Source organism: Pavona decussata, unplaced genomic scaffold (genome assembly GCF_977016875.1).
Source record: "Pavona decussata unplaced genomic scaffold, jaPavDecu1.1 SCAFFOLD_77, whole genome shotgun sequence".
Lineage (NCBI taxonomy): Eukaryota > Metazoa > Cnidaria > Anthozoa > Scleractinia > Agariciidae > Pavona > Pavona decussata.
This window is the reverse complement of record NW_028145495.1, coordinates 133,092-159,360: the sequence shown is the minus strand read 5'-3', so window position 1 is coordinate 159,360 and position 26,269 is coordinate 133,092. Positions and strand designations below refer to the sequence as shown.

At 37.8% G+C, this 26,269-nt stretch overlaps 3 protein-coding genes across 6 annotated transcripts in view; 1 reads left to right on the top strand and 2 right to left on the bottom strand.

Moving 5' to 3' along the window:
* The window catches only part of LOC146476367 (uncharacterized), a 45,314-nt gene extending 30,105 nt beyond the window's left edge, over positions 1–15,209 (bottom strand). Inside the window, exons 1-12 of the mRNA XM_085114533.1 lie at positions 14,861–15,209; positions 11,961–12,004; positions 11,262–11,314; positions 9,198–9,307; positions 7,889–7,975; positions 5,636–5,713; positions 4,512–4,545; positions 3,623–3,704; positions 2,481–2,513; positions 2,191–2,278; positions 1,596–1,651; positions 919–957 (exon numbers count right to left, since the gene is read on the bottom strand). Coding sequence (XP_084970659.1) covers positions 919–957; positions 1,596–1,651; positions 2,191–2,278; positions 2,481–2,513; positions 3,623–3,704; positions 4,512–4,545; positions 5,636–5,713; positions 7,889–7,975; positions 9,198–9,307; positions 11,262–11,314; positions 11,961–12,004; positions 14,861–14,950 — 794 coding nt within the window. The 5' untranslated portion in view covers positions 14,951–15,209. The remainder of the gene's footprint in view (positions 1–918; positions 958–1,595; positions 1,652–2,190; positions 2,279–2,480; positions 2,514–3,622; positions 3,705–4,511; positions 4,546–5,635; positions 5,714–7,888; positions 7,976–9,197; positions 9,308–11,261; positions 11,315–11,960; positions 12,005–14,860) is intronic.
* A 90-nt stretch (positions 15,210–15,299) lies between these two features.
* Positions 15,300–23,001, top strand: LOC146476366 (protein CREG1-like). 2 transcript variants are annotated; one of them, XM_085114536.1, is made up of 6 exons: positions 15,301–15,598; positions 17,597–17,782; positions 18,451–18,734; positions 20,512–20,602; positions 21,539–22,075; positions 22,474–23,001. In XM_085114536.1, exons 1-5 carry the CDS (start codon positions 15,391–15,393, stop codon positions 21,640–21,642), a joined length of 873 nt encoding a protein of 290 aa, XP_084970662.1. In that variant the 5' UTR covers positions 15,301–15,390; the 3' UTR covers positions 21,643–22,075; positions 22,474–23,001. The 2 variants fall into 2 exon arrangements, with proteins under 2 accessions (XP_084970663.1, XP_084970662.1); XM_085114537.1 differs by lacking the exon at positions 22,474–23,001 and having other exon boundaries at positions 15,300–15,598; positions 21,539–21,644.
* Positions 23,002–23,488: 487 nt separating this feature from the next.
* Positions 23,489–26,269, bottom strand: part of LOC146476365 (regulator of G-protein signaling rgs-2-like) — a 31,888-nt gene continuing 29,107 nt past the window's right edge. For all 3 annotated transcript variants that reach the window (XM_085114538.1, XM_085114540.1, XM_085114539.1), the window contains one exon: positions 23,489–25,789. In XM_085114538.1, the coding sequence (XP_084970664.1) occupies positions 25,619–25,789 (171 nt within the window). In that variant the 3' untranslated portion in view covers positions 23,489–25,618. The remainder of the gene's footprint in view (positions 25,790–26,269) is intronic.

Genomic DNA, 26,269 nt, shown 5'->3' with positions numbered 1-26,269 from the left:
AAAATAAAAGTCAATTGTAAAAATATGATTTTCAACACCTATGCCACACAGTTCGATGACTGCACGAAAGATGTTTTGAAAGGGCTACATGTACAAGAAGAAGAAATGAGTGATTCGGATGAAGAAAGTGCTGAAGTAGAAGATAAATAGATTGTTGACAATTACCATGTAGCTGAAAATGCAGTTAATCATTGATTAAAGCAATTGTAGAAGTGTATTAAATTTCGCGTGTTTAATTTTCGCGTATCCTAATTTTAGCGAGTCTTTAATTTCGCGATTTTTTACAAATCGCGAAAATCGCGAAATTAAAGCCTCTCGAAAATTAGTACGAATTTAGGTATTATTAGTGCCTGACTTTAATAGCCAAAAAACACAATTATTTGTATTATTTGATAGGAACATTAAAATAATGGTCCAGATTTGTTAACAGTAACCCTACTAGTGTACAGAAACTAGTAGCAATCATCTTTGGCTGCAGATAGCTTGGGATGGAAATGGATTGTAACTTGAAAAAATTGGCCAAGTTTTTTAAGTTCCTGATCCTGTTTATTCTGGAGAAATTGCTTATGTCCAGAAATGCACCTTACATAACCTTAAATTGGGGTACTTCATATAAAACAGACCTTTTTGTCGTTTTCATATGACTTCATGTTTGACAGAATTACGTGTGTTTTAGTGAAAATTAAGGTTAGGGGACACCTTGTGATGTCTATTAAGACATACAGTTCATGAATCTCATTAGCGTGCATTTCTGGACAATATCTCGGAGAAATAGCTAAAAACTGGTTATTTATAATTACACTATCCTGACTGGCAAACAATCGACTAATACCAGTAACATTAATTATTAAGACCATACAGTCAAATGCAATTCTAAATCCTGCCACTAAAAACAAAATTAGTTTCAAGAAAACTTACTCATCGTCCAGGTCATCATCACCACGGAATCGTACACGCCTAAAGACAACAAGGAAGCAGTAAACAATTTTATTGTTATAGTATTGCATTTGAAACAAGCAAGCCCACCTTGACTAACCTTAATTAAATTTTAAAATATATTTTAGGTTTAATTGTTCGCAATAAATGTTGTGAAAGAGATCCCTTAGTTTAACTAATTTAGTTAACAGTTTTCACAAAATAATGACATACACTGTAATAACAAGTACAGTAGGCTTGATTACCAGCTGCTGTTCGGGAAAATGAGCCCGCAGGGGAGGATCACAGACCAGACCCAGGAGACGGCGGAAATCAAGCCTACAAGTGCAGTGGAACCCTGCCTTCAGACCATCTATCTCTTTAATATTACCACCTTGTTATTACAACCACTTTTTTGTTCCCCTAACTAATTGAAAGTCCGGTCATTTCCTTACTTTTGCAACCTCATTAATCCGACCATCCCATTATTACGACCACATTTTCACAGTGTGAAAGTGGTTGCATTAATGGGGTTCCACTGCAAATATTAAATATTTACTTGTTAAAATTATTAATATTATTACACAACTGCTTGTCTTCCTAAGTAATCACATAGAAACTACCTTCAACAAAAGTATAGTTTTTCATAATACATGTAAGTTCTCTCAGAAATAACTTACTTTGATTCAAAGCTCTTTTCTCTGCGAGCTCTTGGACGATTTCTACCATAACTCAACTGGAATACAAAAACGGTATCACTCAAAAATTTGAAAATTCAAGTTAGATCCACAGGGATGTAGTAAATTAACATAAACCTCAGCAGGCTAATTAATAAACCCAGCTTGCTCTCTTGGGCTGTACACCATTAAAATTACAGTCAAAACTCTGCTAATGAACACCTCTCATAGGCGGACACCTCTTGTAAGCGGACACTTGGTCAAATTTTCAGCTACATACAAACACTACATTTTTAACCTCTCATAAGCGGACACCTCTCTTAAGCGGACAATTTATCTGGTCCCAAGGGTGTCCGCTTACAGGAAGTTTGACAGTAGCCTCAAGTATTTGTGTTCTGATGAAATTTCAGCGGGTGATAAGATCTCTTTTAGGCAGTGAAATTTGCCAGTAGCCGGCTCTTAGCGACATCCCTGGATCCATTGAAAATTAAATCAGTTTGTTGAGTAATCAATTAACACATTTGGCAAAAGTTACTGGCAAGCCAGTTGCGCCAATTCTCTGTTTTAAATATGTTAGAAGCAAAAATGACCCTCTCACATCGTCATCCTCATCATCATATCTCCGACTGAGATATCCGTCACTTCTGGAACTCTGTTTATACCGTGGTGCATCCAATCTCATTGACCTACAAGTGAACATAACAACAGATTTTGATGTGCCTTCGTGTTGTGGAAACCAGAATTGGTTGGCTGTTCTGCTTTACTGTACAGGTATGTGGAATTTTTTGTTTTTAAAAATAATGTCACCTGGTGATTGCAACACTAAGAAACAGCCAGACAATTTGCATGAGTTAAATTAAAAGATTTACAGTTCATTTCAGTCCTTACCTCTCTGGACCAGAGTCTGGATCCTCAAAGCCTCTAAAAGATAAATGGCCAAAATGAACAAAAACACAACAACGGTGCAAGTTTCCATAAGCTAAGGTTGAAAATAATGGATTCTGAAACAATTCAGAAGAGAAATAAAACAGATGCACAGTACCAATTGGTTTAACAAAGTTGAAAACTTTTTATATGAAGTAGATGTATGGGCTGGCCCTCGCAAGAGGGAAAGTTTTCATAGTGGTAAGTATTACTGATTGAAGTGAAATCAAGACAAAATAGGTGACTTCTTGAGCTCAAACCCAAGACGTCATAACTCTACTGCCGAGCAGCTGTTTTCATGCCAATGTACTGATTGGGAATTAACTTCACGAAATCCATTTTTGGGCCTGTAACTTACAAATTTGCAGAATTACAAAGCTGGCCTTTTATTCACAATCTACTTGCTATCCTGACAGCCTAACCAAACAAGAAGCAGAGGGTCTAGTCAGCCAGGTATAAAAGTCTTAAATGCATGCATGATAGACTCAAAATTATTAAAACCACTACTAAGTGCACACCCTCTGGGATAATACAGTGTATGGAATAAAATATAATTCTTATTGTGTAACCATACAAATTTGTTATGGATCCACACAGTCCTGGTGCAGTTCAGATACATGCAAGTTTTGTATACAGTAGAATGTAAACATAACCTTAAAGGGAGGGTTCCATGGCTCGGAGAATCAATCTAAATACTTTTTCCCTTTCTTTAATACCAACTTTATAGCTTTAAAAATCCCATTCACATACACTTCAGTAATCACATATAACTATAACATTAGTACAAACAAAATGATGGATGTCTAAAATTCACAGAAAATGTCAGTGGATTACACAGACACTGTCAATGAATATTGTTTTATAGTGTTCGCCCAGAGGACTCATTCCATGGCTGATGATTTAACAGGTACATCAGTATTTGCATGCAAAATAATGCAATCACCTGAAAAATCATCAACCATGAAATTTTGACTTGCAAATTTACCACTCAAGTTATTTACTCACTTCTTAAAGGTTCATAAACAATGAATTGAGTATTTTGATTTATGCACATGCCCCAAACCATGAAACCCTCCCTACATGTACATGTAGTTATGGGACCTTACCTGTATTTTCTCTCCTGTGCTCGCTTTCTTTGTAAAAGATCCTCATAAGACTCAAACAAATTCTCTGGTTTCCTGTTACCACCTACAATAAAAGCACTTGGTATCAATAAAATTTTCAATACAAAAAGAAGCTGATAGCACAAAGGAAATATGATAATAATACAGTCAACTCTTGTGTAAGCGACCACCCTTAGGGCACGACAAAGTGGTCGCTTACGGGAGGTGATTGCTTACGAGAAAGATCAACAAAATAAACCTAACACTGGATTGATTAATTAATTACATAAAAATATTACCTTATCAGCTAAAATTACCCAAATATAAACTAATTTATTTGATTTTTTTCACATGCAACAAGTTTCGGGAAAAGTACAATAAAGTGAGTGTACAGTACTTTTCAATGTGACTCAGCAGTCTGGGGCGGGTCGTCATAAAAAATTGAACTTTTGTCACTTCTGAGTAATGATTTTTTGATGATCACATGTGATTATGTTGGGTGGTCGCTTACCGGAAACAGGAAACAAAAGAATATGTTAAATTTCTGGTCTAAAAAGTGGTTGCGGTCCCTTCAGAAATTTGAGTGGTGGTCGCTTGAGAGAGAACTCTTGAAACGGTATTTAACTGAGAAACAAAACGGTTGTTTATGAAGTGGTCGCTTATGGGAGGTGGTCGCTTACGAGAAGTGGTCGCTATGAGACAGTTGACTGTAATTATTATGCTCAACAATGGTAATTTTGTCTTTAGGGGCAGTCAATCAATCAATCAATCAATCATTAAACTTTATTTACCCTCGAATTTACAGTGTAGCACCGAAGTGCTGACATTTTCGAGCCAACTACATTTGAAACTGCAGTTTTAAGCCTGCCTTGTGAAAGCGAATTTAACTTACCTCTTTCATAACTGTTGTAGCCTCTTGCAGCTTCCTGTATTATATAGAAAAAACATTGTGCATAACTGTATTACCGGAATTGAAAAATAGTATCAACATTAGTTATTAAAGGCTGGTTTTCACTAGGACATAGGCATATTAAGCATAAAGATAAGCAAGGGAAAACACTAGCTCCATCAGCATAAGGACAGACCCACATGCAGAAAACATTTCTTGACAAAATTCTTGATACTAGTTCCACTAAATGTTTAGCAAGATCGTGGACAGAGCGCTTGACTGCTTGTGCTTGTGTTTGAGCTTATGTTGCCTCCCTTGTCATTAGTGAAAACTGCGACATAAGCATAGGCACAAGAAGAACTTAGGTCATGTTGCAAGTGTTCTCACTTGTTTCAGCAGCATTTGTGCTTATGTTAATGCTAATGTCCTAGTGAAAACCAGGCCCCAGTTGTTCAAAGACCAGATAACTTTATCCACTGGATAAGTCACTATCCAGCAAGGCAAGTGTACTCCAACTAATGCTTTTACCAAGTTCTCCACTCAATCCCATACTTAAATTTGACATAAGCTTCTACTCTATACACAAATTATAGGGCTATCGGGAAAATCTTGCACACATTTTATCTGCCGGATGGCTACCTATCCAGTGGATAAAGTTATCCACTCTTTGAACAACCGGGTCCAGGCTAATAACTTGACAATGTTGAATTAGCCACAACGAAGGGATATGGAAGGCAGGCTGGACATGATCAACTCAGGCAAAAGCAACCAAAGTAAGCAGACCCAACTGAGGAGGTTACCAACAGATCTCAGTGCGGGTCAATCCACTATACCCGGCCCTCACCCCACTTTTATGGCGTATATCAAGCAGGTTATTTTATCACTAGAGAAAGCAGTTGTAGCTTAATTAATCTGAAGACTTTTGTACCCAGCACTAAACCATGAGGTGGACAAGTAGGGCAAAATGATCTGCCACAAGCAGTGGAGCTAAAATGTTGCAACCAGGAGAAGTGAGTGAAGAACGAGCAATGCAAGTAGGTGGGGCATAAATCTGCTGACTCTGTGTATAACTCAGTCTACAGTTAGTGCAGATGAAATTAAAGTATCTTTTCTAACAACCAACTCACATCCAAGTTTTCTTTCCCTTTTCTTCTGCTGCGAAAGGAGTGATCATCACCACCATTTTCCTCATTTCTAACTTGACCCTGAAATTGAACACAAAATAATTTTCTTGCATGCTCCTGCAACATAATTTTACAATGTAAGGAGCAGGGAATGTATGAGTTTGAGATCAATAATTAAGCTCAGTTGACATAAAGTTTGACAATTAACTTTTAAAGTTGAATTTAAGCCTTAACATCCATATTTCCATAGTTGTTAAATTTCAGTAATCACAAATTAAGGACACTACCAACATAATGAAACATACTGAAACTCAGCACACAAACTTAAATTGGATCCTTCAACGTCCCAAAAAAATACCATCTAAGATTAATAAACATAAACTTTATGTTTGTTTGTCTGTCCTAATATGACAGAATGGACAAGCTGATATGACAAATAACAAATCACTAAATCCTACAATTTAACTGTTCAAATTCTATTACCAAATGGTGACAAAATGTGTCAACATGTTTATCCGGCATGTTCAGCTTTCCTCCCAGCAGTCCAAACCTTTCAACATTGCGGCTTGCTTCATAGAGCAACTGCAGCTTTTGCCAGTCCATAAGACAAAGTTGATACAAAACCTTTTTTTCTGAACCCCAGTTTCATTTTATCACAGTCAAGCAGATTTGTGTCTGACAATCACTCAGTTGACATAATTTTTTGATGCATCAAGAGACTTTAACAAGAAGAAAATGGATGACTGAATTTCAAATTGAAAAAATAGTACAGCGTCAAGGAATGTTTTCTTCTCAAATGAAATTGTGATCTTCAAGTCACTTAATGCTATAAGGTTTAACTTTGAAGTCTATGAACAAAATCCTTAACAATGTAAGCATTTATTCTAAGCACTAACATTTTCCTGTGGAGCTATTCATTATGTTGTACAAAAAGGTTCTAATTTTTGAGTGAGTGGTTAAAATCCTAAAGTGTAACCCTAATTAAAAATGGATGTTAGCTACTGAGTAGCACTTTCCTGTGGTGCTGTTTATTGTGCAGTAGAAGATGGTTCTATCTTTTGAGTCTGTGGATGAAATCCTAAAGTGCGATGATCCAAATGAAAAAATATTCATGAACAGTACTTTCATGCAGTCCTGTTTGGTTGGCACTTCTAAGCAAAAACAGAAATTTGAGATGCTTTTGTTGCTGTTGAAATTAGGCCACTCTTTGGAAGTGAAGTGGTATTAAAAGTAATTATATCTGTCAACTGTCAATATATCATCTTCCAAGTATCTAATATACAAACCACCTGCCTCAGTCATTAGGCATTATGCAAATACCTTTCATGTTCAAGGAACACTCATGAAGCACCATTAATTTTTTACGAGTTTATACTGCATATGATCAAAATAGTAGTTTCAAGTTTAGAGCAAGAATGCTGGATACATATTACTATTCACAACACCAGCAAGAAGATTAACTATTTACAACTTTGTGAACAATTTCATTTAAGGTTTTATAACAGTATCACTGGTATTTGTCAATAGTTTACCAGTCACTGAGAAATTGCATCTTTAACATTAACATATTCAGCAATTGTTTTCAATATGAAAAGGAATACTGTCAAAACTCAGCTGTGTCAATATATTTTAATCCTTCTACATTTTGGTTACTTTACCAGGACATTAGCTCGTGTTTATGTTATACATGTGTGCTGACGACTAACAAAGTCGTTTTTTGAAATGACAAGGAACAAGAGCAAGAAAACTACAAAAAACAATACAGTCAGGTACAGTTTATTTTTTTGCACAATTTTTCATTATAATAATTATAATGAAAAATTGTGCAAAAAAAATAAAATAATTATCATTTAGAAGTGCCTAGTTCAACTTAAAGTTTTATAACTCAGACAAGTGATTCATCAACATTCAACTAGAATACTGATTGATCAGAGAATAAAATAAACTTACTGTAGCTTAAACGTTATTATGTAGGACACACTTCAGAGCAGCAGCAGCAGCAACCTGGAACATTGAGTCGGCATACACACATAGCATCAATGCCTGCACGTCAATGCTCTTGCTGCAACCATTTTTGGAGCACAAGAGGAGCAAAATAGTATTGATACCACCCATATTTTGGGTAAACTTTCTTACAAGTACATGACTAACAGTTACTTGTAAGCCAAATTTATTTTCAATTGGGAATCACAGACAGTCTGCAAAACGTTGTGCAAATTTATAAAACCACCAAAATTTCTATGCCACTGTACTAACCTCTGTAGATTTGCTTCCAGCAGCATAGGGTGATTTGCCACCATCTGAGAAACCAGCATCGACTTTCCCAGTGGAGCGGAAATTTTTCTAAAGAAAGCCAGAATTTTAAAAAAGTTACATAATTATATTTAAAGTGTACCTAACCCCAATTTTTTTATTAGCCTAGTTGAAATATCTTCGTATATGCAGTTGTTTTGCAAAAAACAATAATTATTGTTAAATTCTCTTTTTTCTGTATCCTGTTGAAATTTCCAAAATCACACAAAAATGAAGCTGTACTTGGCTCACCACTGAGTTCCAAGGGGCATCAGGGTCTAGTCACGTGGTGTGATGCACTTTCGGGAACCTGCATTCATGGATTCTTCTGTCATATCAACTTATTTCCACCATTTTTGTGTGAATCGAGCAACAAAAATTAGAATTATGCCTGCCCAGTGCATCGCTGCCAATTGTGGCAATGCCAAGGACATGGCAAGGAACCTTTCTTTACATGTACATCGTATTCTGGAATTTGCGTCACAGTCCGTGATGGCTACGGCTCGTCCCAGATCCCCAATTGCTGGGTACTGGGACAAAATATCGTCACATTCAACAGGTCACAGAAACCAAATCAGCAAACGAGCCAGAATCTGCAAAGATTCGCACTAAGTGACCCCCAACGATCAGCACAGCAATGCAAATGCAAATGAGAGAAACGCCAAACCACCCCTACGATCACCCCACGGGCCAGGGTCCCCCCACAGGTCATGTACAGCAATAGGAAAGGCCGCTGACTGCATTGGCTCGAGGTTAACTTTGCCTAAATAATTTATTTAGCCACATAAAAATTTGTTTACCAAAATACTCCAGAAAAGAAGCACATTCGTTTAGCAGATGTATATGCAAATACTATTATAATTCTACGCTTCTACCGCACTATACTAAACGTAGCGAATGTATATGCAAAATCATACAGCTGTAAAACTCAACAAAAAATTCTACGCAATTTTCAGTGTCCAAATTTGTGCCAGGTATATACTATACCTGGCACAAATTTGGACACTGAAAATTGCGTAGAATTTTTTGAAACCCTAAGTGACCTTCATTTAAATAACTGGGCCTAGGTGTCTAAGAAGCACGCCTGTCTAAAAGATTAGGGGAATTTGCTTTGAATTTTTCCAAAACAGCAGGCAACTTATGGATGCCTGGACACCTTTCTTGCTCCAACCTTGGATTATCTGGACATTTAACTTTTCAATCATTTAGTTAAAAAAGTTGATCAAAATCCAGATCATAAAAAAATATTATTAATATCAGTAGAAACATGTACCTCTGCCAGATACTTTCTATATTCTTCCTTCCTCTCTTGACGCAATTTCTGTTGATGTTTTTCGTAACCTCCCAGCTTCAGCCCTCCTACACTGTCATCTTCCACCGGTGCTGCAAAATAAGCAATTGATCACACAAACTACAACATTATAGATCTAGGATTGTAAATGTGAGATCCTACAAAACATTGATGTTTAGATGAATGATGGTGATGGTCTGGATGAAGGGGCAACAGACGTGTCCATTTTACATTATTTTGCTGGGAAATAGGACTAGACATCAGCTTTTATATTATACTAGGCGCTGATGGCTGCCGCTATCAGCCACTGTAAGCTTAATATATAACTGGAATGCCATAATGGCAGACAGGCTGATTTGGTATGCTCACATAACCTGATTCAAAGAACCAAAGGGGAACAGAGAATTTGAAAGGACTTTTCTGTTGAGCACAATTTCAGGTTAGTTTATTACTGGCAAATATTTTGTATTTCAAAAAAGGGTTACTAGTCAAGGGTTATTAGTTGAATGGCACAGCTAAAACTTTTGAAATTAACAAAACTTTAGCTTTTTACCACAAAACACCAACATGCAAACAGAATACTTATAATAAGGCACTCGTAAAATATTTTTTAACAACTATACTGCAGTTGTCTCTGCAACACTCAATATCACAAACAAGTTCCACAGTTTGCTGACTAACTAACCTTTTGTCTCAATATCGTCCATGTCTATCCTTAGCCAATAATCTTATATTTGGAAGGGTATAATATAACATTATTTTTGGAAGAATTTTAGTGTGATTTAGTTAGTTGATTTTGAGGAAAGCTTGCATGTATATGGTCAGACGTAAGTTGACAGACTCGTCCTCGATCCTCAATCTTTTCAAGAATTGAAATTGAGTCTTAAATCTTGAGTATTAATTTTCAAGATTTTCTTGAGTTTTTTGAGAATCTCTAATAGGTATTTTGAGGGAACAATAATTGCTTCACAGCCATGTTTGCAGGATGTATTAGCTGTCAACCAATATTTGACCTGTATTGTGTGTATTCAGAGACAGGTGAAGCACAATTAGTGCTAAATCCAGATTACCTACTAATGATGACAACTTATAGGTTTTGCTCACAGTTAACCTAGGATAAGTGCTAATTGGGTTTTGAACAACTCAACCCTGAATTTTAGGGTACACTGTCATTTGCATAGCATCCAGAATAGGACATAATATATATATAGGATCTTAGTCACAGGTAATGATTAGGGTCCTATCCCTTATTCAGTTTCTTTTTGCCCTTTAAGGTCCTGAGAAGGGTCCAGACAACGATCCTAGATTTCTTTTAGAGGAACTTCACTATCTTTTTCCTTATGAGAGATAGCAGCCCAGCCCATCTTAAGGAAGGTGCCTCCTAATACAGAAGTATTTTGGCACACTTTATGACTATTTAGGAAAAACAGATCTTAGTATGAGCTACTGGAATCCAGAAAGAAAATTAGGAGTAGTGGGACATCTTTAGAGGTAATTAAGCAACAATTATTCTAAAAAGCAGCAAAATACAAGGCAATGTATGGCACTTTCTTTCCAAATTGAAACCTTATTATCTCTGAAACATGCATGATTACCCTCAATTTTCTTTTTGAATACCAAGAGCACTTGCTATGTTCTGCTTTCTCCACATAGTTTTAAACTGTGCAAAAACATCCCTGTATTATTACATGTAAGCACCACCTATATACATGTAGGAAACCCGAGTATCTTGAGATGCACAGAACATAATGTGCAGTAACAAAAGTAGCCACCGTCCGTAAGGCTAATTGACACATAACAATTTTATTAGCCCAATTACCGAGTAGTAGGTTCATTTGCATAGGCCAATAATATTTACATGTAACAATTTGTCGGCCGATTTCTTTTTCAGTTGGTGTGCATGTAGCAAGGGGTAAAAATCAAGCTGATTCAAAAAATCTTTAGCATGTACTGCCACAGATTTTTATAAATTGGGCCAGTTCTTGTTGGCTCACTTATTTCTAAATCTGTCCGGGTTCCTGACAGAATATCTATCTGACACAGTACCTTTAGCTCTTGGACTTGAATTAGATGCTGGAGTAGGGCCTCCCTGAATGTGCCTTGACAGAAATAAACAGGAAATTAGTTTTAAAAAATCAAATACTTAAGTATTAACCCTTCCTATGGATTATTAGCCAGGTCTTGAATTGCAAATGACTCTAGCTACTTAAAAGGTATTAAGAATAATCCACTATTAAATTCACAAGTTGAAGTCCAATGGCTAACCTAATGGAAGAAACTTATCCTACTGAATATCGCAGACCCTAAGGTGTCCTTTATAGTAGAAGCTGTCTGCACTAAACTTTTTCTAATTTATGTTATATTACATGAAGCTCAGAAATGAGCTTGATCTTATTTATGTTGGCAGCCGTCCAGATGTCAGGAGATAATGGTTTGTGCACCATGGGTTGGTCTATGAGGGAGCTGCATAGTATCTAATGTGGCTGTGTAGCCTAATCCTGGGATGGCAGAGTTAGCCTCATTATCTGCAGATGACGGTGGGTACCAGCTATTGAAGTGGGGATTGTAGGCCTCTGTCACCTACACTCTCCTTTCTTCCCAAAGCTTGTCACTCTTCTCCTTCTTCCCCTGTTGCCTTTGTAGTACACTCCACTTACTACAAGCATTATTATTATTACCTGTTGTCAGGTTTGTATCCTCCCTCCACTTACTACAAGCATTATTGTTATGAGGTACTTAAATTACCTGTTGTCAGGTTTGTATCCTCTTGGACTTGTCCTGCTGCGATCCTAATAATAATCATAACCCAAAAATTGGGATTTCTAAACAAGAAGTGCACATCTATAAAAGTTTTGTAAAATGGATGTAAGTAAGTCCCTGAAAATATGCACAAATATTTTTTTTAGAGCTTGTGTGTACATCATTCTCTTATGGAACTGGATAAACACTACCATACTAGAGGTGTGATGGCTCACCAAAGTACAAGTTTCACTGCAATATTTCACCTTGGTTTGGCTATTTGGTTTGGAATTCCACAATACATTTTGGTACAGTTCTTGTTGTGGTCATACATGTACAGTACCGTGCAAATGTAAGTTGACAGTCTCGACTCGAAACTCGATCCTCGGTCCTCGAAGCTATCGAGAATCGAGTATCAAGGTTCGAGGCTCGAGTTTCGAGTATCGAGTAACTCGAAAAATTTTTCGAGGATCTCGATGGCAGATTTCAAGGAAACGATTAATTTTTCGAACCTCAAACAATAAGAGCGAACAAAAGCGATTTACCCATGGCTCTTGCATGTAGTCTTTACTTAGTTTGGTCGAAAGTTGAAGTAAATCATACCAATTGCAGTGAGTGTTCGACAAATCTGTTTCGGCGCGTTTTTTCCTTGCGCGTATTATTTTTAAAAACACATCCGTTCGCGTTATTGTGAAATTGAAACATGCTTAAATTTCTTCAAACACAATGAAGCGAACTTTAAACTACAAGATTGCGGCTTTTTCGCGGAATGTAACACGGCGGCTTCTGAAATATGTTCGCTGCGCAAGCAGTGACGCCGCAAGATTCAGGAAGATTTATATACTTGATTGTACTTGAATCTTTCGAATGATAAACTTCGAAAAAAACATTTTGTTATTTAATAAAAACGCACAAGATCTACGGTAGAATTCGGCAAGAAACCGGGGAAACTTCAACGTGGCCGTTCGCTTGCCTTGAGCAGACTTTGAAAACCGCCGCGAATGTTTACGTCTTCGGCGTAGCATTACAAATTTGCATAAATATTATCGAGATCATCTCAAAAGGCAATGTCACGTCTTCTTCATTTTCTATCAACTGATTTCGGATTGTAACCGTGTCTTCCTCTGATAGATGACTGGATTACTCGTTTTAGCAGTGAAGGAAGCGAAACTAGTACTAGCTAAAACGACTTATTCGGCCGCTGTTTCACAAGCTGAGAATGGAAACACGCGCGATCGCATTTAACCTCGCTAAACCAATACGCTGCACATAATTATGCTTGATTTACTTTAAACTTTCGAATCAAAACTTAGAAAACAGCATTTTCTTAATTAAGAACGCACAATACTTTCGGTTGTTATCGGCAAGGAACCGAGAAAACGCTTGCAGAGCGAACTCTTTCCAGCTCGAGCATACACGTGAGCACATCGCTCCAACAAAACCCCCAACACAGTTGGCTGTTTCTGCAGAGTTGATTCCTGTAAAAAGGAACTGAACTGTGGCCTCGGATAAGACGTGTGAAAAACTAATCACGTGAAAAGTTCTTTGTTTCACTGTCTCGAAACTCAATGCACTCGACTCGATACTCGATGCACTCGACTCGAGCCTCAATACTCGAAGCTTTCGAGTTTCGAGGATCGAGGATCGAGTCTCGAAGTTCGAGTTTCGAGGGACTGTCAACTTACATTTGCACGGTACTGTATGTCAAGCAGCTACAAAATCTGATTCTATTTTATTTTCATTTGACAAAATTTTTTCTTTCTTTTTTACATATCTCAAACTTCTTCTGTCTAATTTGTTACTATCATCAGTGAAATCAGAAACTCATAGCCCCCCATGGGTTTCTGGTGAAATAATATAAAATGTTGCTAATTTGGTTGATTTTAAATCTATGTCTTGGGTGATCAGCCAAACCCTTCCACAGGACTATAAATTTTTTAATAAAGCTTTAGATTAAAATTTAAAGTTGGTTACCCGTTTTTCATCATTTTTAGGGTTTTCTGAGCACATTCATATATTATTTCAAAAGGTATATTACAATAACTGTAAAATCCCTGCCCACTGATTGACTCATAACTATTGTCTGTAAGAGAACAGACAATAAAGATGACGTTAGATGAAACAAGTGTGCTTTCTTAATGGAAAATAAAGCCAATTCCCCTCGTACTTTCCCCATATTGTAACAAAACAAATCAATGGCAGTTTTCTATGTACTCTTATACACCATAGAATGACAGCATAAAATATTCAAAACTTGGCAGTAAAATCACGAGCCACACTTGAGTTTTGAACATTTTATAAAGTCGTTTTATAGTCTATAAGATTTTTAGACCATAGAAAACTGCCATCAATTTATTAACTAAATCATCTGCATATATTATGTGTACCGTACCATGCTTTTTGTGTATTGTAACATCTCTATGCCCCTACAAGGGCAGACACCTTTTCTCCACAGGAAAAACAACAAGTGACTGTGAATCCAAGTTCACCTGTTCAGTTCACCTATGATTGCTGTGATTTCAAACCTTTTTTTTTTGTTGTTGTTGTTATTAACCAATTAAATTTATTGATTGGATTGGATAATTGAGTACAAGCACAAATATGCTATCAGTGAACACTTCAGATCTGCATCCAGTTACGCTTTCATTCCCAAGTGTAGTTGACAATGATATGAGCAAGTAAACTGTGAAAAAGGTCTCAACATCTGAGAATTCCTGCTTTTTTATGCAAAACACAAATTTCTAGTTTAAAAGAGAAGATAACAGTGTTGTGGAAAAAGTGTCTGCTCTCACTGACTAGAAAACCACGGTATATTTTGTAAGCTGGAACTTTTTTAAGCTGAAGCTAAGCCAATACAATAAGCTTATGCCAAGCTTATATATCGCTTCTATGAGCTTACACGTTACCTCGCTTTCTTGTGCATGCAGTATTTCCGTCCTTTCTCTTTCAAGCTTTCGCTTCTGTGACTCTATAAAGCTTGCTAAGTCATCTGCCATTCCAAAAAACTCGTTTCTAGACCAACCATAAAACGCCAAAGAAGGGCACCAAGTTACGAAAAACAGATGTCACCATGCAAGTTCCAGTACAAATTTCCCGCTGCATCTCACCCCTTAAGAAGCCATTGACGAAATATGACCAAATATAGTACCAATCCAACCAAACAAACACGACTTAGCCTGATAAAGCTCGTAAAACTGTCACTAAAACGGCATTCCAAAATTGGTTTGCGTTGTCCGCCATGTTTTTAGTAACCATTACCCAGAACGCCGTTCGGCTACTGAAAAAAGCTCATTTTTGATTGGTTAAAAATTTGACCAATCGAAGGCAGTTTAGTATTTATAAGGACAAGTGTAGAAAAGTGCACAGAAAGGGTGAATTGTAGTTGTAGAGAAAGGTTTCGTCTTGGGCGTAAACAGCGACGAAAACTTATTTCGCAATGGGTTTCCCCCAGGATAAAGTGAAGCTCTTGGTTGACGATCCCGCAACCACCCCGACTTTTTCAGAGGAAGACGATGATATCGACGATAGTTACAGTGCTTGCCGTGTTTTATTCGTTGTCTTGATTTATGCGGTCGTACTGGGGACTTTTTTGTCAGCCGTAACCTATCACAGTACAAAACAGGAAACGATAATGCTTGATGCAGGTCTGTTTTTACATTAATTTCTTTATCTTTTATGTTAACTTAATGGACTTATGATTGTGATGTAGGAGCTGAGAGGAGTTCATGTACATGGGAATTTCAGCTGTACAATTTTTTTGTTTTCCTGTAAGCTTACATGTCACAAGACTAAGTTAGACCATAGGTCTTGTCACGGGCGCCCTGGCAAATTATATATTGGCTTTGTCGGTATTTGCAGCATGATCAACACTTGAAAAAGTAAAATTCAGAAACAAGCTAATATCTAAAGTTTGGTTGTTCGTGCAAAAAACTTAGTTCAAATTTCACCAAGCTTTAGTCAGCTGTTTTACCCTACTTTCATTTATTGATGAGGGGGTGTAATTATATCATGCCTATATATGCGGTGTGTAGCCAGAACAGCCAATTAATTAACTCACCATCTACTGTGCGTCATCACATTTAACAGATGTTTTTTGGAGCGTATTTGGAGTGGGCGATTCACGTCAAAGAATTTTTAAAAATTTCTTCTTGCACGAAAAGAGAACATCTGTTGGATTTACTTTCCTTTTTGCTATTTAAAGCTTTGCTGACAGCTGTACCGGATCCAGTTTTGTTCCATAACAAAATTTGCATGAACAAGTGTTTTGTTTACACTGTTAGTCCCTGTAACCCAGACTGCAAGTTGAAACAAGCAAGTTGCATACCTGCTCTAGAATCTGTACCAGTCTCAAATCTATACAGGTTAGACTGCTAGTGTGAACACCCCATGTAGGGCAGGGGTATTTTGCAGAAACCATACATACAGTCAACTCCCCATAACTTGAACCTTCAAGGGAAATCGAAAAAGGTTTGAGTTATCGGGAGTTCGAGTTATCAAGGGTAAAATTGTATAGAAAATAACCTGAAGGGAAAGGAAAATTGCTTCGAGCTAGCGAGAGGTTCGAGTTATTGGGAGTGGACTGTAATTGCATTTTACACCATCTACATGTACAACAGTTTAGGGTTAAGTAGCAAATAATGTCATATAGAGCTAAAATTATGTTATTTAGGCTAAGTTAGACTTGAGCCAATGCTGGTCTGCGGTGTTTACGTAGTCATGTGCGTTTGGCACTCATGCAGTTATTTGAATGTCAAATTAAACCTACCAGTAATAGAAACTTTTTTTAATCTGTAATAGAAACATAGCTCTCCTTGGTGAAATTTGTGCATCACAATAGAAGTGGTAGCACAAATAATTGTATGCACCAACATGTTTCCGCTTGCAAAGCTCCGGGGGGTGGGGGGGGGGTGTTACTTCCCTCTATCAGGGTTCGTGCTACTCCTTGAAGTCCTTGAAAAGTTCTGGAATTTAATTTTAGATTTCAAGGGTGCTTGAAAAGCCCTTGAAAAGAAGAATTTTTGCTGAAAGTGCTTGAAAATAATGAAAACTCCTTGAATTTTTGTTTGGATGGGAAATAATGTGGGATTGTATCAATGAAAGTAATTCAGGGATTGAGCGCAGATTTCTTAATCGGGGACAGATTATATCCTGTGAAATGTTTAATTTAAAGTGGATATTCATGACCAATGAAAACATTTTGAAACAGTGCTAGACAAAGTAAACTTGCTTTGAGTACTCCTTGAAAACTCAGTTTTTAGTGCTTGAATACTCCTTGAACTTTATGTCCAAAAACCAGCACAGACTATGTATATGCATGAGCTATAATGGAAAGGGCAACCCCAAAAGATGTGGGTTTTTATGCCATTTTGGTCTGAAAATGGGTATAGATTTTAATGATTTGGGACTGAAAGTCTTAAAATGGGTATGAATTTTACAGAGATTCTAGAGACCAGGTCTAAAAGCAGGTATGAATTTTAAGTAAAAATCTGAAAGAGGGTACCAGAAAATTTCATAATTTGATCTGAAATGGGGTCAGGGTTTGAAGAACCGAGCTGCACACCTCCACCAAAAATTTCCGAAAAATTTAACCCCCGAGTGCAATGCTGCACTCTAGAATAAACCTTGATTGTCTGTTCTTTTAGGTCATGGAAGATACCATAAGTTGAAAATCTTTCAACGTGGAAATGTCCGTACAGCAGAACAGTGGAATAGGGTTCCATTTGAAAAAGTTAATAGGAGGGACAAAGAACCATACCGCCTTGGTGGAATGAATTTCAGATTTGTTAACTCGTTCGACCCCCCTCCAAGATTTGAAAAGGCCAAAACAGGTAAGAAACATAAACATCAAGCTGGTAGTTTAGAAAAACAAAATTAGCTTTCAGGATCAAAAACAAAATAAATAAAATAATAAAGCATTACAAGGGGAATCAAAAGCTTGTAGTAGATCCTAAAAGCTAATTTTGTTTTCCTAAACTCAAATGTCAGTTAATATTTACAGGGTTTTTTCTTGGAATTGGTTTCTGGACCTCCCTTCAGAGATTTTGAAGGGCCTTTTAATGAAATATTTCAACTTGTTATACTGAGAGTTTGAAATTTTTAAAAGTTGCTAAATGACAGCTGATAATTAAATTTATAGTGTAGCATTTTCTGGTGTATAGTGCAGAATGGTTTCAAATACAATCTATAACCATGTTTGCAAAGGGTTTTAAGTTGTCAAATCTCTTTGTAATAAGAACATATCAAGTCCTTGTTGAAATCTTCACCAATAATATATTTCTACTTGTCAACACCAAGAAGTGAAGTCTATTTACCTTAGTTTATCTAAAGTAGTTACAATAATTAAACGACGATATGGAGTGAAATTCCACCCAGAATAACTATAAGAGCTAATCTTCAGTAGCTGGTTGGCTCATCTGGCAAATTGAAGAAAATCCCGCAATACCACATTATGGAATAAATCCGATGTTGAATCATTGTGGTTATTTTTCTTCCTTAGCTAGGTACATTGTTCATAACACTGTCTGGGGATCAATCTCAACCATCTCTGTGTCACTAAGTGGAGCGCCGTTTGGGATGGTGATGTCATTCAGTGACGGCACAGTGGATAATGGCACAGGGGTGCCTTACTTCTACCTGGCAGCTGCTGACCCTATTGTGCATAACATTCAGTCAAATCAGTTGGCAAGCTTGTCACTGTCTGAGGCTCAAAGTGATTACTGTAAAGCTCACAACTGGGATCCAGAGGAACCGCTGTGCTCTAGGGTTACTCTGAATGGAAAGGTAAAATAGGGAATCAGCACTCTTAAGGACAGTGCCTACTATTGTTACTGTGCATACGTTCTGTGCATCTCGAGATACTCAGGTTTCCTATGGGTAGTGCTCACTAATACAGGGATATTTTTGCGTGGTTTAAAACTATGCGGAGAAAGCAGAACTTAACAATTGTTCTTGGTTTTCAAAAAGAAAATTGGGGTAACTATGCGTTTTTCCGAGATAATTAAGCTTCAATTCGGAAAAACTGCCATACATTGCTTCATATTTTGGCGCTTTTTAGAAATATTGTTGCTTTATTATCTCTGAAAAATGCCCGGTTATCCCCAATTTTGTTTTTGTGTTCCAATAGCCCTTGCTAAGATCTGCTTTTCCCGCACATTCATAAACCTCGCAAAAATACTTTGTTATTAGCAGGCATCGTCCTTAAAGTGTTCCATTTTGCTGGCAATCATGCTGCCTACAGATGGCTATGTTTATTTTCCCCAAGACTCCTTTGGACTTAGCTTTTTCTGCCCACTACCTCTATTACCTTGCCTGTGTACATACTACAAAAAAGTTTGAGAGGGCTGGGGAATACCTCATCCAAAGAAATTATTTTATGTTTCATTTCTATTTTTTAAGTATCGTCAATCGAGAATAAAAAGATCCAGAAAACTTTTTGACCTGCAGAAATACTTTCTGCAAAAAATTACTCTACTTTTAAAAATTAATTAGGTACATGTTAATGTAACCATTGTTTGGTGATGGGTAACAACAAAATGACCTAAAGAATAAGATCAGTTTTAGCGTTAAGAGAATTCCAAAAACTCAGAGCAAAATGTCTTAAAATTCGGATATTTCGTTCTCACCTAGTCCCACGAAGTCACATGATTGCACCTGATTATTCACATGGCTGTTGAAGTTTAAGTGATTTAATTGAATGAAATATAAGATATTTTGCTCTGAGTTTTGGGATTCTCTTAACATTAATACTTTACTAAAGCAGGAATAAAACATTTTGGGTAAGATAAGTTTTGTTCAAGATTACATGTTTATTGTTATACTCATATCATTATCTTACCTATCTATCTATCTTTAAAAAAATTGCCTCCTTAATGTGGGCCCAGTGGCGGACATGCCAGCCTGCTCCAGGGAGCTCTGGATGTTGATTAGTTCCTGCTATATCGTTATGTTGTGTTGTTTACACTGGTGACGTAAAACATCCACATAATGTTGGAACACTGTTTGTTCAAAGTGTCTCCCTCCCTCTCCCTCCCCGTCCTAACCAAAGTTGAACAAAGCTGTGACGACGTGCACATCAATTTGCTTAACCAGCATTGAACCAGAGGAAAGGGGAACAGTGTTCCAATGACTTTTGAGATAAAGTCATTGGAGTTTGTTTGTTTATTTTTGCACTTGCATCTGCGTGACCTAAGTCACTGTTGTGTTGTTATGTCACTGGTGTGAAACAGGCTTCAATTTCTAAAAAAAGGTGAGAAAATAAAACAAAAAAAAAATAGACAAGATGAAGTGTTCAACTTGTTACAAACATGGGACAAAGTAAAAATCTGAGCCCTTGACAGGAATTGAACCCATGAAGGATGCTCTTGACAAGGTCAACACACTCCATCTTTCCCATTCATTTACTTAAAAACATTTACCATTTTTCTTTCCTTTCCACGACACTGCGCTTTCGACATTGCCGATCCTTACACTACCCAGGACACATGTCCATGCTGTAGTGGGAAAAATCTACCATATAACAATGTCAATTAATTATTTTTTTTATGTTCCCTACTTGCAGCTTCTTCACGTTGGCCCTGATGAGTTAGAGTTTGCTCAAAATGCTTTATTTACAAGACATCCTGTGATGAAAACATGGCCCAAGAGTCATGGTAGGTTCCCAAAGTGTTGTGCACAGTTTCTTAACCAAACTAATTCCTTTGGATGTGGAATGCTTCTGGTGAACAACATTATTTACAGAATTGCAAATTCCAGTACAGAATTATCAATCTTGGACAAGTAAGGAAATTCATGTATATCCCAGGACAGAAATACAGAAATATATTTCCCAAAACAGAGATCTAAGTTTTCACTGATGTTTTGGCACATTGTGGTTTAGTGGTGGTATCATTGTGCTTCAGTTAACTAATTTCGTCATCATACTGTACAAGCTCTTTTAAGCCCTGCCCCCCCCCCCCCACCCCTCTCTCTATTAGGCTGACCTCCAAAAAAAGGGGCTTATACAAGAGGGTAACACTTCCCATGTCTAAATTATTAATTAAAAAATAATTACTTCCCATGTTGGAAGACACAAAAGAAATCTGTCAACACTCAGTACATGACTGATCAAAACACCAGTCAGCTTGTCTGTAGGAAAACGTGGTCTTTAATCTGCAGAAGTATCGTGCCACAGCAAAAATGACGTTGATGCACAACTCGTTAGTGCTGTTTCTGAGCTCTTAGTATGGTAAAATCCCCCCACCACCCTCCATTCTTGGTCTTCAATCTGCAGAAGTATCCTGCCACAGCAAAAATGACGTTGATGCCCAACTCAATAGTGCGGTTTCTGAGCTCTAAGTATGGTAAAATTCCCCCCCCCCCCCCACCCCCTGCCATTCTTGAGCTCTGAAAATTAATAATCCCCTCAGGGGTCAGGGGTTTAGAGTGTAATAGAGCATTTACAGTATGCATCGTTAGTAGTGTAGAGGGGCAGCTTGGGCTATCATAGTGATGAATGGGAACCAATGAGATTACTATTGTTATCATATCTGGGATGTTATCCCTCCAGAGGTTTCAAACTTCATGATAAGTATTGATTTTCTCTTCAGATTGGCAGACTCTGAAGCTCAATGTTACCAATGTTTGGCTCCAAGATTTTTATGGAGCTGCTGACCACATTCCTGTGGAAGATTACTTCAAGGCCAAGTTGTAGTGCACACCCACAGCGAGCTGGATTGATGCTGAGTACAGGCATTCTTGCTCCTGGGTTTAACTCATGTTTAGGATGAAAGAAATTTAGAGTATTAGCAGTAGCATGTAGCAAAATTGTCTGCTTTGCCAAGCCCAGTTGTTCAACGTAGTTTTATATAGATCTAGGGTAATCAACGTTTTTGAGTTCAGCTTTGGATGGCTTAGGTAGACAAATTATGTAGTCTTGACAGTGAATTCCCCTTTTTTTTTATATTCTTCGCGTTTACTCCATTTCATTAGTTTTGCAAATGATGTTAATTAAAGAAATGTTGAGCTGTTGCTTTAATTGAAGGGCTGAGAGCATAATGGTCTTATGTCAAATTTTGCTGACTCGATATTTTGGCCTTGTTTATCTCAACAACTAAGTGTAAACCAGTAGAAAAAAACACAACAATGTTTTCTGACTTAAGGACGGTGCCTACTAATACCGAAGTATTTTTGTCCGGTTTATGACTATGCGGGAAAAGCAGATCTTGGCAAGGGCTATTGGAATCCAAAAAGAAAATTGGGGGTAACCATGCATTTTTCAGAGATAACTAAGCAATGATATCTCTAAAAACCGCCAAAATATAAAGCAATGTATGGGATTTTTTCCTAAATTGAAGCTTAATTATCTCTGAAAAATGCATGGCTACCCCCAATTTTCTTATGAGATACCAAAAGCATTTGCTAAGTTCTGCTTTCTCCGTATAGTTTTAAACCGCGCAAAAATATTCCTGTGTCAGTAAGCACCAGCTATAGGACACCCGAGTATCTCGAGATGCGCAGAACGTATGCGCAGTAACAATAGTAGGCACCGTCCTTAACTGAAAGACACTTTTGAGCAAAGCAAAAGCAAAAAGTAAAGCACTTTGTTTCTATATCCATTAGCTAGGTTTCTTGCTGGCACATTGATAATCAGTAGCTGATGCCAGCAATACCCTTGGTATAAAATTGCTGAAGATAGTAGTGGGTGTTCCATCATTTGGATTGAATCTCAGTGAAAATTAATGCAAAGAAACTCATAATTTTGTTAGGGTTCTTAAAACGCCTTTTCAATGTTTTAATAATAAAAATATGAACAGAAAATGCTGTTTTGAAAATTAATGTTATCAGCACCATTTGAGAAAACGTCAAGAAAAAAAAGGAAAAGCATTTTACAACAAAATGGGTTGCAACAAATTTCTTAATTAACGTTTTGGAGTTTGGAATACGTTACCAAATTTGCATGGTTACAGTGCAGTGATAATCCTCATACATACATGAAAAATTATGTAAAATTTAAGTAAAATTTATTATAGTTTAATAATAAAATTTTGTACAGTAAAGCTGAAACAAACAACGTGAAATGTTCCTTTGAATTGATTCATTAGAAGGAGAAATGGAATGCGGGCCGCTATAGAGTCCTAAAGTGTGACGTCGCAAATATTTGAATTTTTGAAATTATGGGATTTTTGAGCCTGATAGTCAGAAGAGCATGATGAAAAATGCCTACAGCGCGCGTCTTATTGCAATGTGGGGGGCAAGATACTAGCTCTGTCATGCGCCGTTGACTCCACACAAATCCTTCTAATTTTGTCTTAGTTCTTAACGTTTGGATTGCATAACATATAGCATTGCATAACTGATTGCTATAGTTGTCCATTGACTTTCCTTAGTGCAGTGGCTCTCCTCTTTTCTGGCTTTCGCTCGCCTATTCATTCTCGTACCAGAGACAAGCCATGCATTGAGGGCTTGAGGCCGATTGGAAGTGACGTCACATTCAACTAGAAACGCAGCAATCAGCAAAGAAAAAGAAAATTAACGGAAGAAAAAGTGGAAGGAAAAAATAAAAATTATCTGTTTTAATTTCATTTTATTACCATTACTTTGTTATATATTACATATGTACACGAACTGTCAGAGACTGAAACACCGATGATCGATGATGAGATTGCATGCAGATAGCCTCCCAGCACGGCAATAAAAAAGGTAGAAAGTAACCAACCGTACGAGATTGCTCGGCTGCTTAGAAGTCAGATTCTTCTAATTTTTCTTTACAATATCAATTTTCCATGCTTGTTGCGCAATAGAAGTAATTATTATTATTATTAATGAAGGTATTATTAAATTACAGTCGACCGCCAAACGGGCAATGAGCTTGAAAAGTAATCAGCTCAGTAGCGTGAACAGTTTGATAAACCAACTAGTTCCAGTTAAGTTGACATTGAAGAAATTTGAGGAATCAAGAAGCAGTTTTCATGTTAAAGGGGAAAAAATATTGAAAAGGCAGGAAGTGACGAAAGGCACTTCAAAATCAAAATACTTTTACTACACAATATTGCATTTCCTTTGATTCAAAAGAAGTCATATATTATTTACTAGTGTACAATAACGCGGATCTTACGTGCAAATAGGTCATTAGAAAGATTTTAATCACTGTGGTCTTGACAAACCTCAGCCTGTCATTTGTCGCTTGCTCTGAAATACGCAAGATTTTCTTCGCAAGCTATCCGTTAGCTCTCTCAAATGCGGGTACTACCTGCTTTAAGGAGCAAAACACTGAAAATGGCGGGAAAATTATGATCGGATGGTTATTTCTGTCATTTAGTCGTGTTTCCCGTAAACTCAATACTCTGCCACCACAATAGGAAGATTAAGCAAAGACAACGGGTCGCAGAATTTATGTAGGCTGGTATTGAGTCCCTTTTTCTATTAAAAACTCGCGCGGGAGGCACACGCAGCCCCGGAGGGTTGAAATTCGCATGAGAGTCTTGCGCGTTTCCACACTCGGTCCAAAACTGCGCGTTTATTAACCGAGACAGCTCACGCTAAAGGCCTTAAATGGTTTCAACATTTGCTTCAACATGCGTTCAACACAGTTGTTGAACCAAATGTCGGGGGCGTTTGAACATGTCGTTCAACATTGCTGAAAGTGTAAAAAAATGTCGAAAGCTTGTCGAAAGAATGTTGAATCAAGTTTAAACTGGTTTAACTTTGATTCAACATCGATTCAACATTTTCTTTGTCCTTGAAAATGTTGAATGGCGTTGAAACCATTTAAACGGGCCTTAACAGTACGGATCGACTGTCTTGCAGTTTGATACTTGAGGACGTAACGCTGAACGTTATGAGCGTCCGTCACGCAATCTAGAAGAATGCGTGACGTGCCCAAGAGTGTATTCAGTGGTTAACTGTAACTTCCTGTACGCGCACAACCTCGTTCCCACTCCGGGGAAGGGAGATAAGAAAAAACCCTTGGGAACAAGGCTGGTTTACGCGCTAGCGTTCGTAAGCTTGAAAGTGGAGACAAGTTAGATGCAAGCAGGAGTTCCTGGCGCAAGTTGCAAAAAGGCCATTTTGGTGCAACTTTGTGAACGCTCCATATCATCGAAACAATGGCGAAACTAACATGCGCGCGTAGAGTAGCCAACTACCTTATGCTTGTCAAAGCAAACGCAAGAAAATATGCTCAAGTCAGAATTAGAAGCAACTTGCGACTCCACTTGGCCATAGCAGTCTCCCCCTGGGGGATCTTTTACTAGGAAGTAGCCCCCGGGGGCCGTAGCATCCTTCGCAGACTTTCTTAGCGCTCGTCACGCGCTCGCGGATAGGATGAATTGAGTGACAAACCGAGAGAACGTTTGCGTTGGAAGCTACCTTTGTCAGGGCTTTAAAATCTTGCGTTGCGACCAAATCGAGGACCTTGCAAGTTCAACTTCATTGCTAAATCAACTTATTTATCCCAGTCACCCTCTGGGCATTAGAAAAAAGAGAAACAATGGAGAATTCTCCAGAAACCTACGCCCTGAGTTGTAACGCAATCATAAGGGCTCGGGGTTAGGCATTTAAAACAAGACCTTGCCCCCACCCTCCCCCCCCCCCACCCTTTTTTTGCAAGATCACTCTCAAAGGTAATTATTTCATACACCGAATTTCAGAAGGCCTAAGTTGTTAAATTATTGTCACGAAACACGTGATCAGTTGCCAGTCGTTAACAGCGCCTTGAAAACGTTCGATACTATGAATCTTGGGTAACAGTCCTGGTACATGACGTAATAAACGTGCCGCTGTGCGTGGTCGTAGACCGTCTGGTCCGGTTGGTCCATGACGTCCTCGATCATCTGACGCGTTCTGTGGTCTATGCTGACCTGCGAGAAATGCCAAGAAAAAAAACAATTGTCAACTTTGTGCACAAATTAAAACTAACATACGGTAGTATTCCTGGGTCCACCAATACTACCAAAAAGCTTTCACTGAATGGCCACACAGTCCAACCACAGCACCAAACTTAGTCTTAACCAAGAGTGCCCGAATGAGTCCTATTGTCACACATGAGAAAAACGCGCCTCACAAAAAGGGGCCTCATGAAAGAGCACCGCCCTTAAACGTGCCACATGCGCCACGAGTACTACTAATTACCTCAAAATGCCCAGTTAGACTATTGCTGTGCAAAAGAATAAACAGTGCCTGAAAAAATGTATTGGAGACACTCTCCAGGATTTCATCCCCATTTTCAAAAGTTGGAGCCACCTTCCACTAGCTAATAAACATACAGTACCACAGGGAAGTTTTGCTTAGTAGATGTGATCATGCCCTAAAATTTTCATCCGCCCCCTCCAAAGTCGATA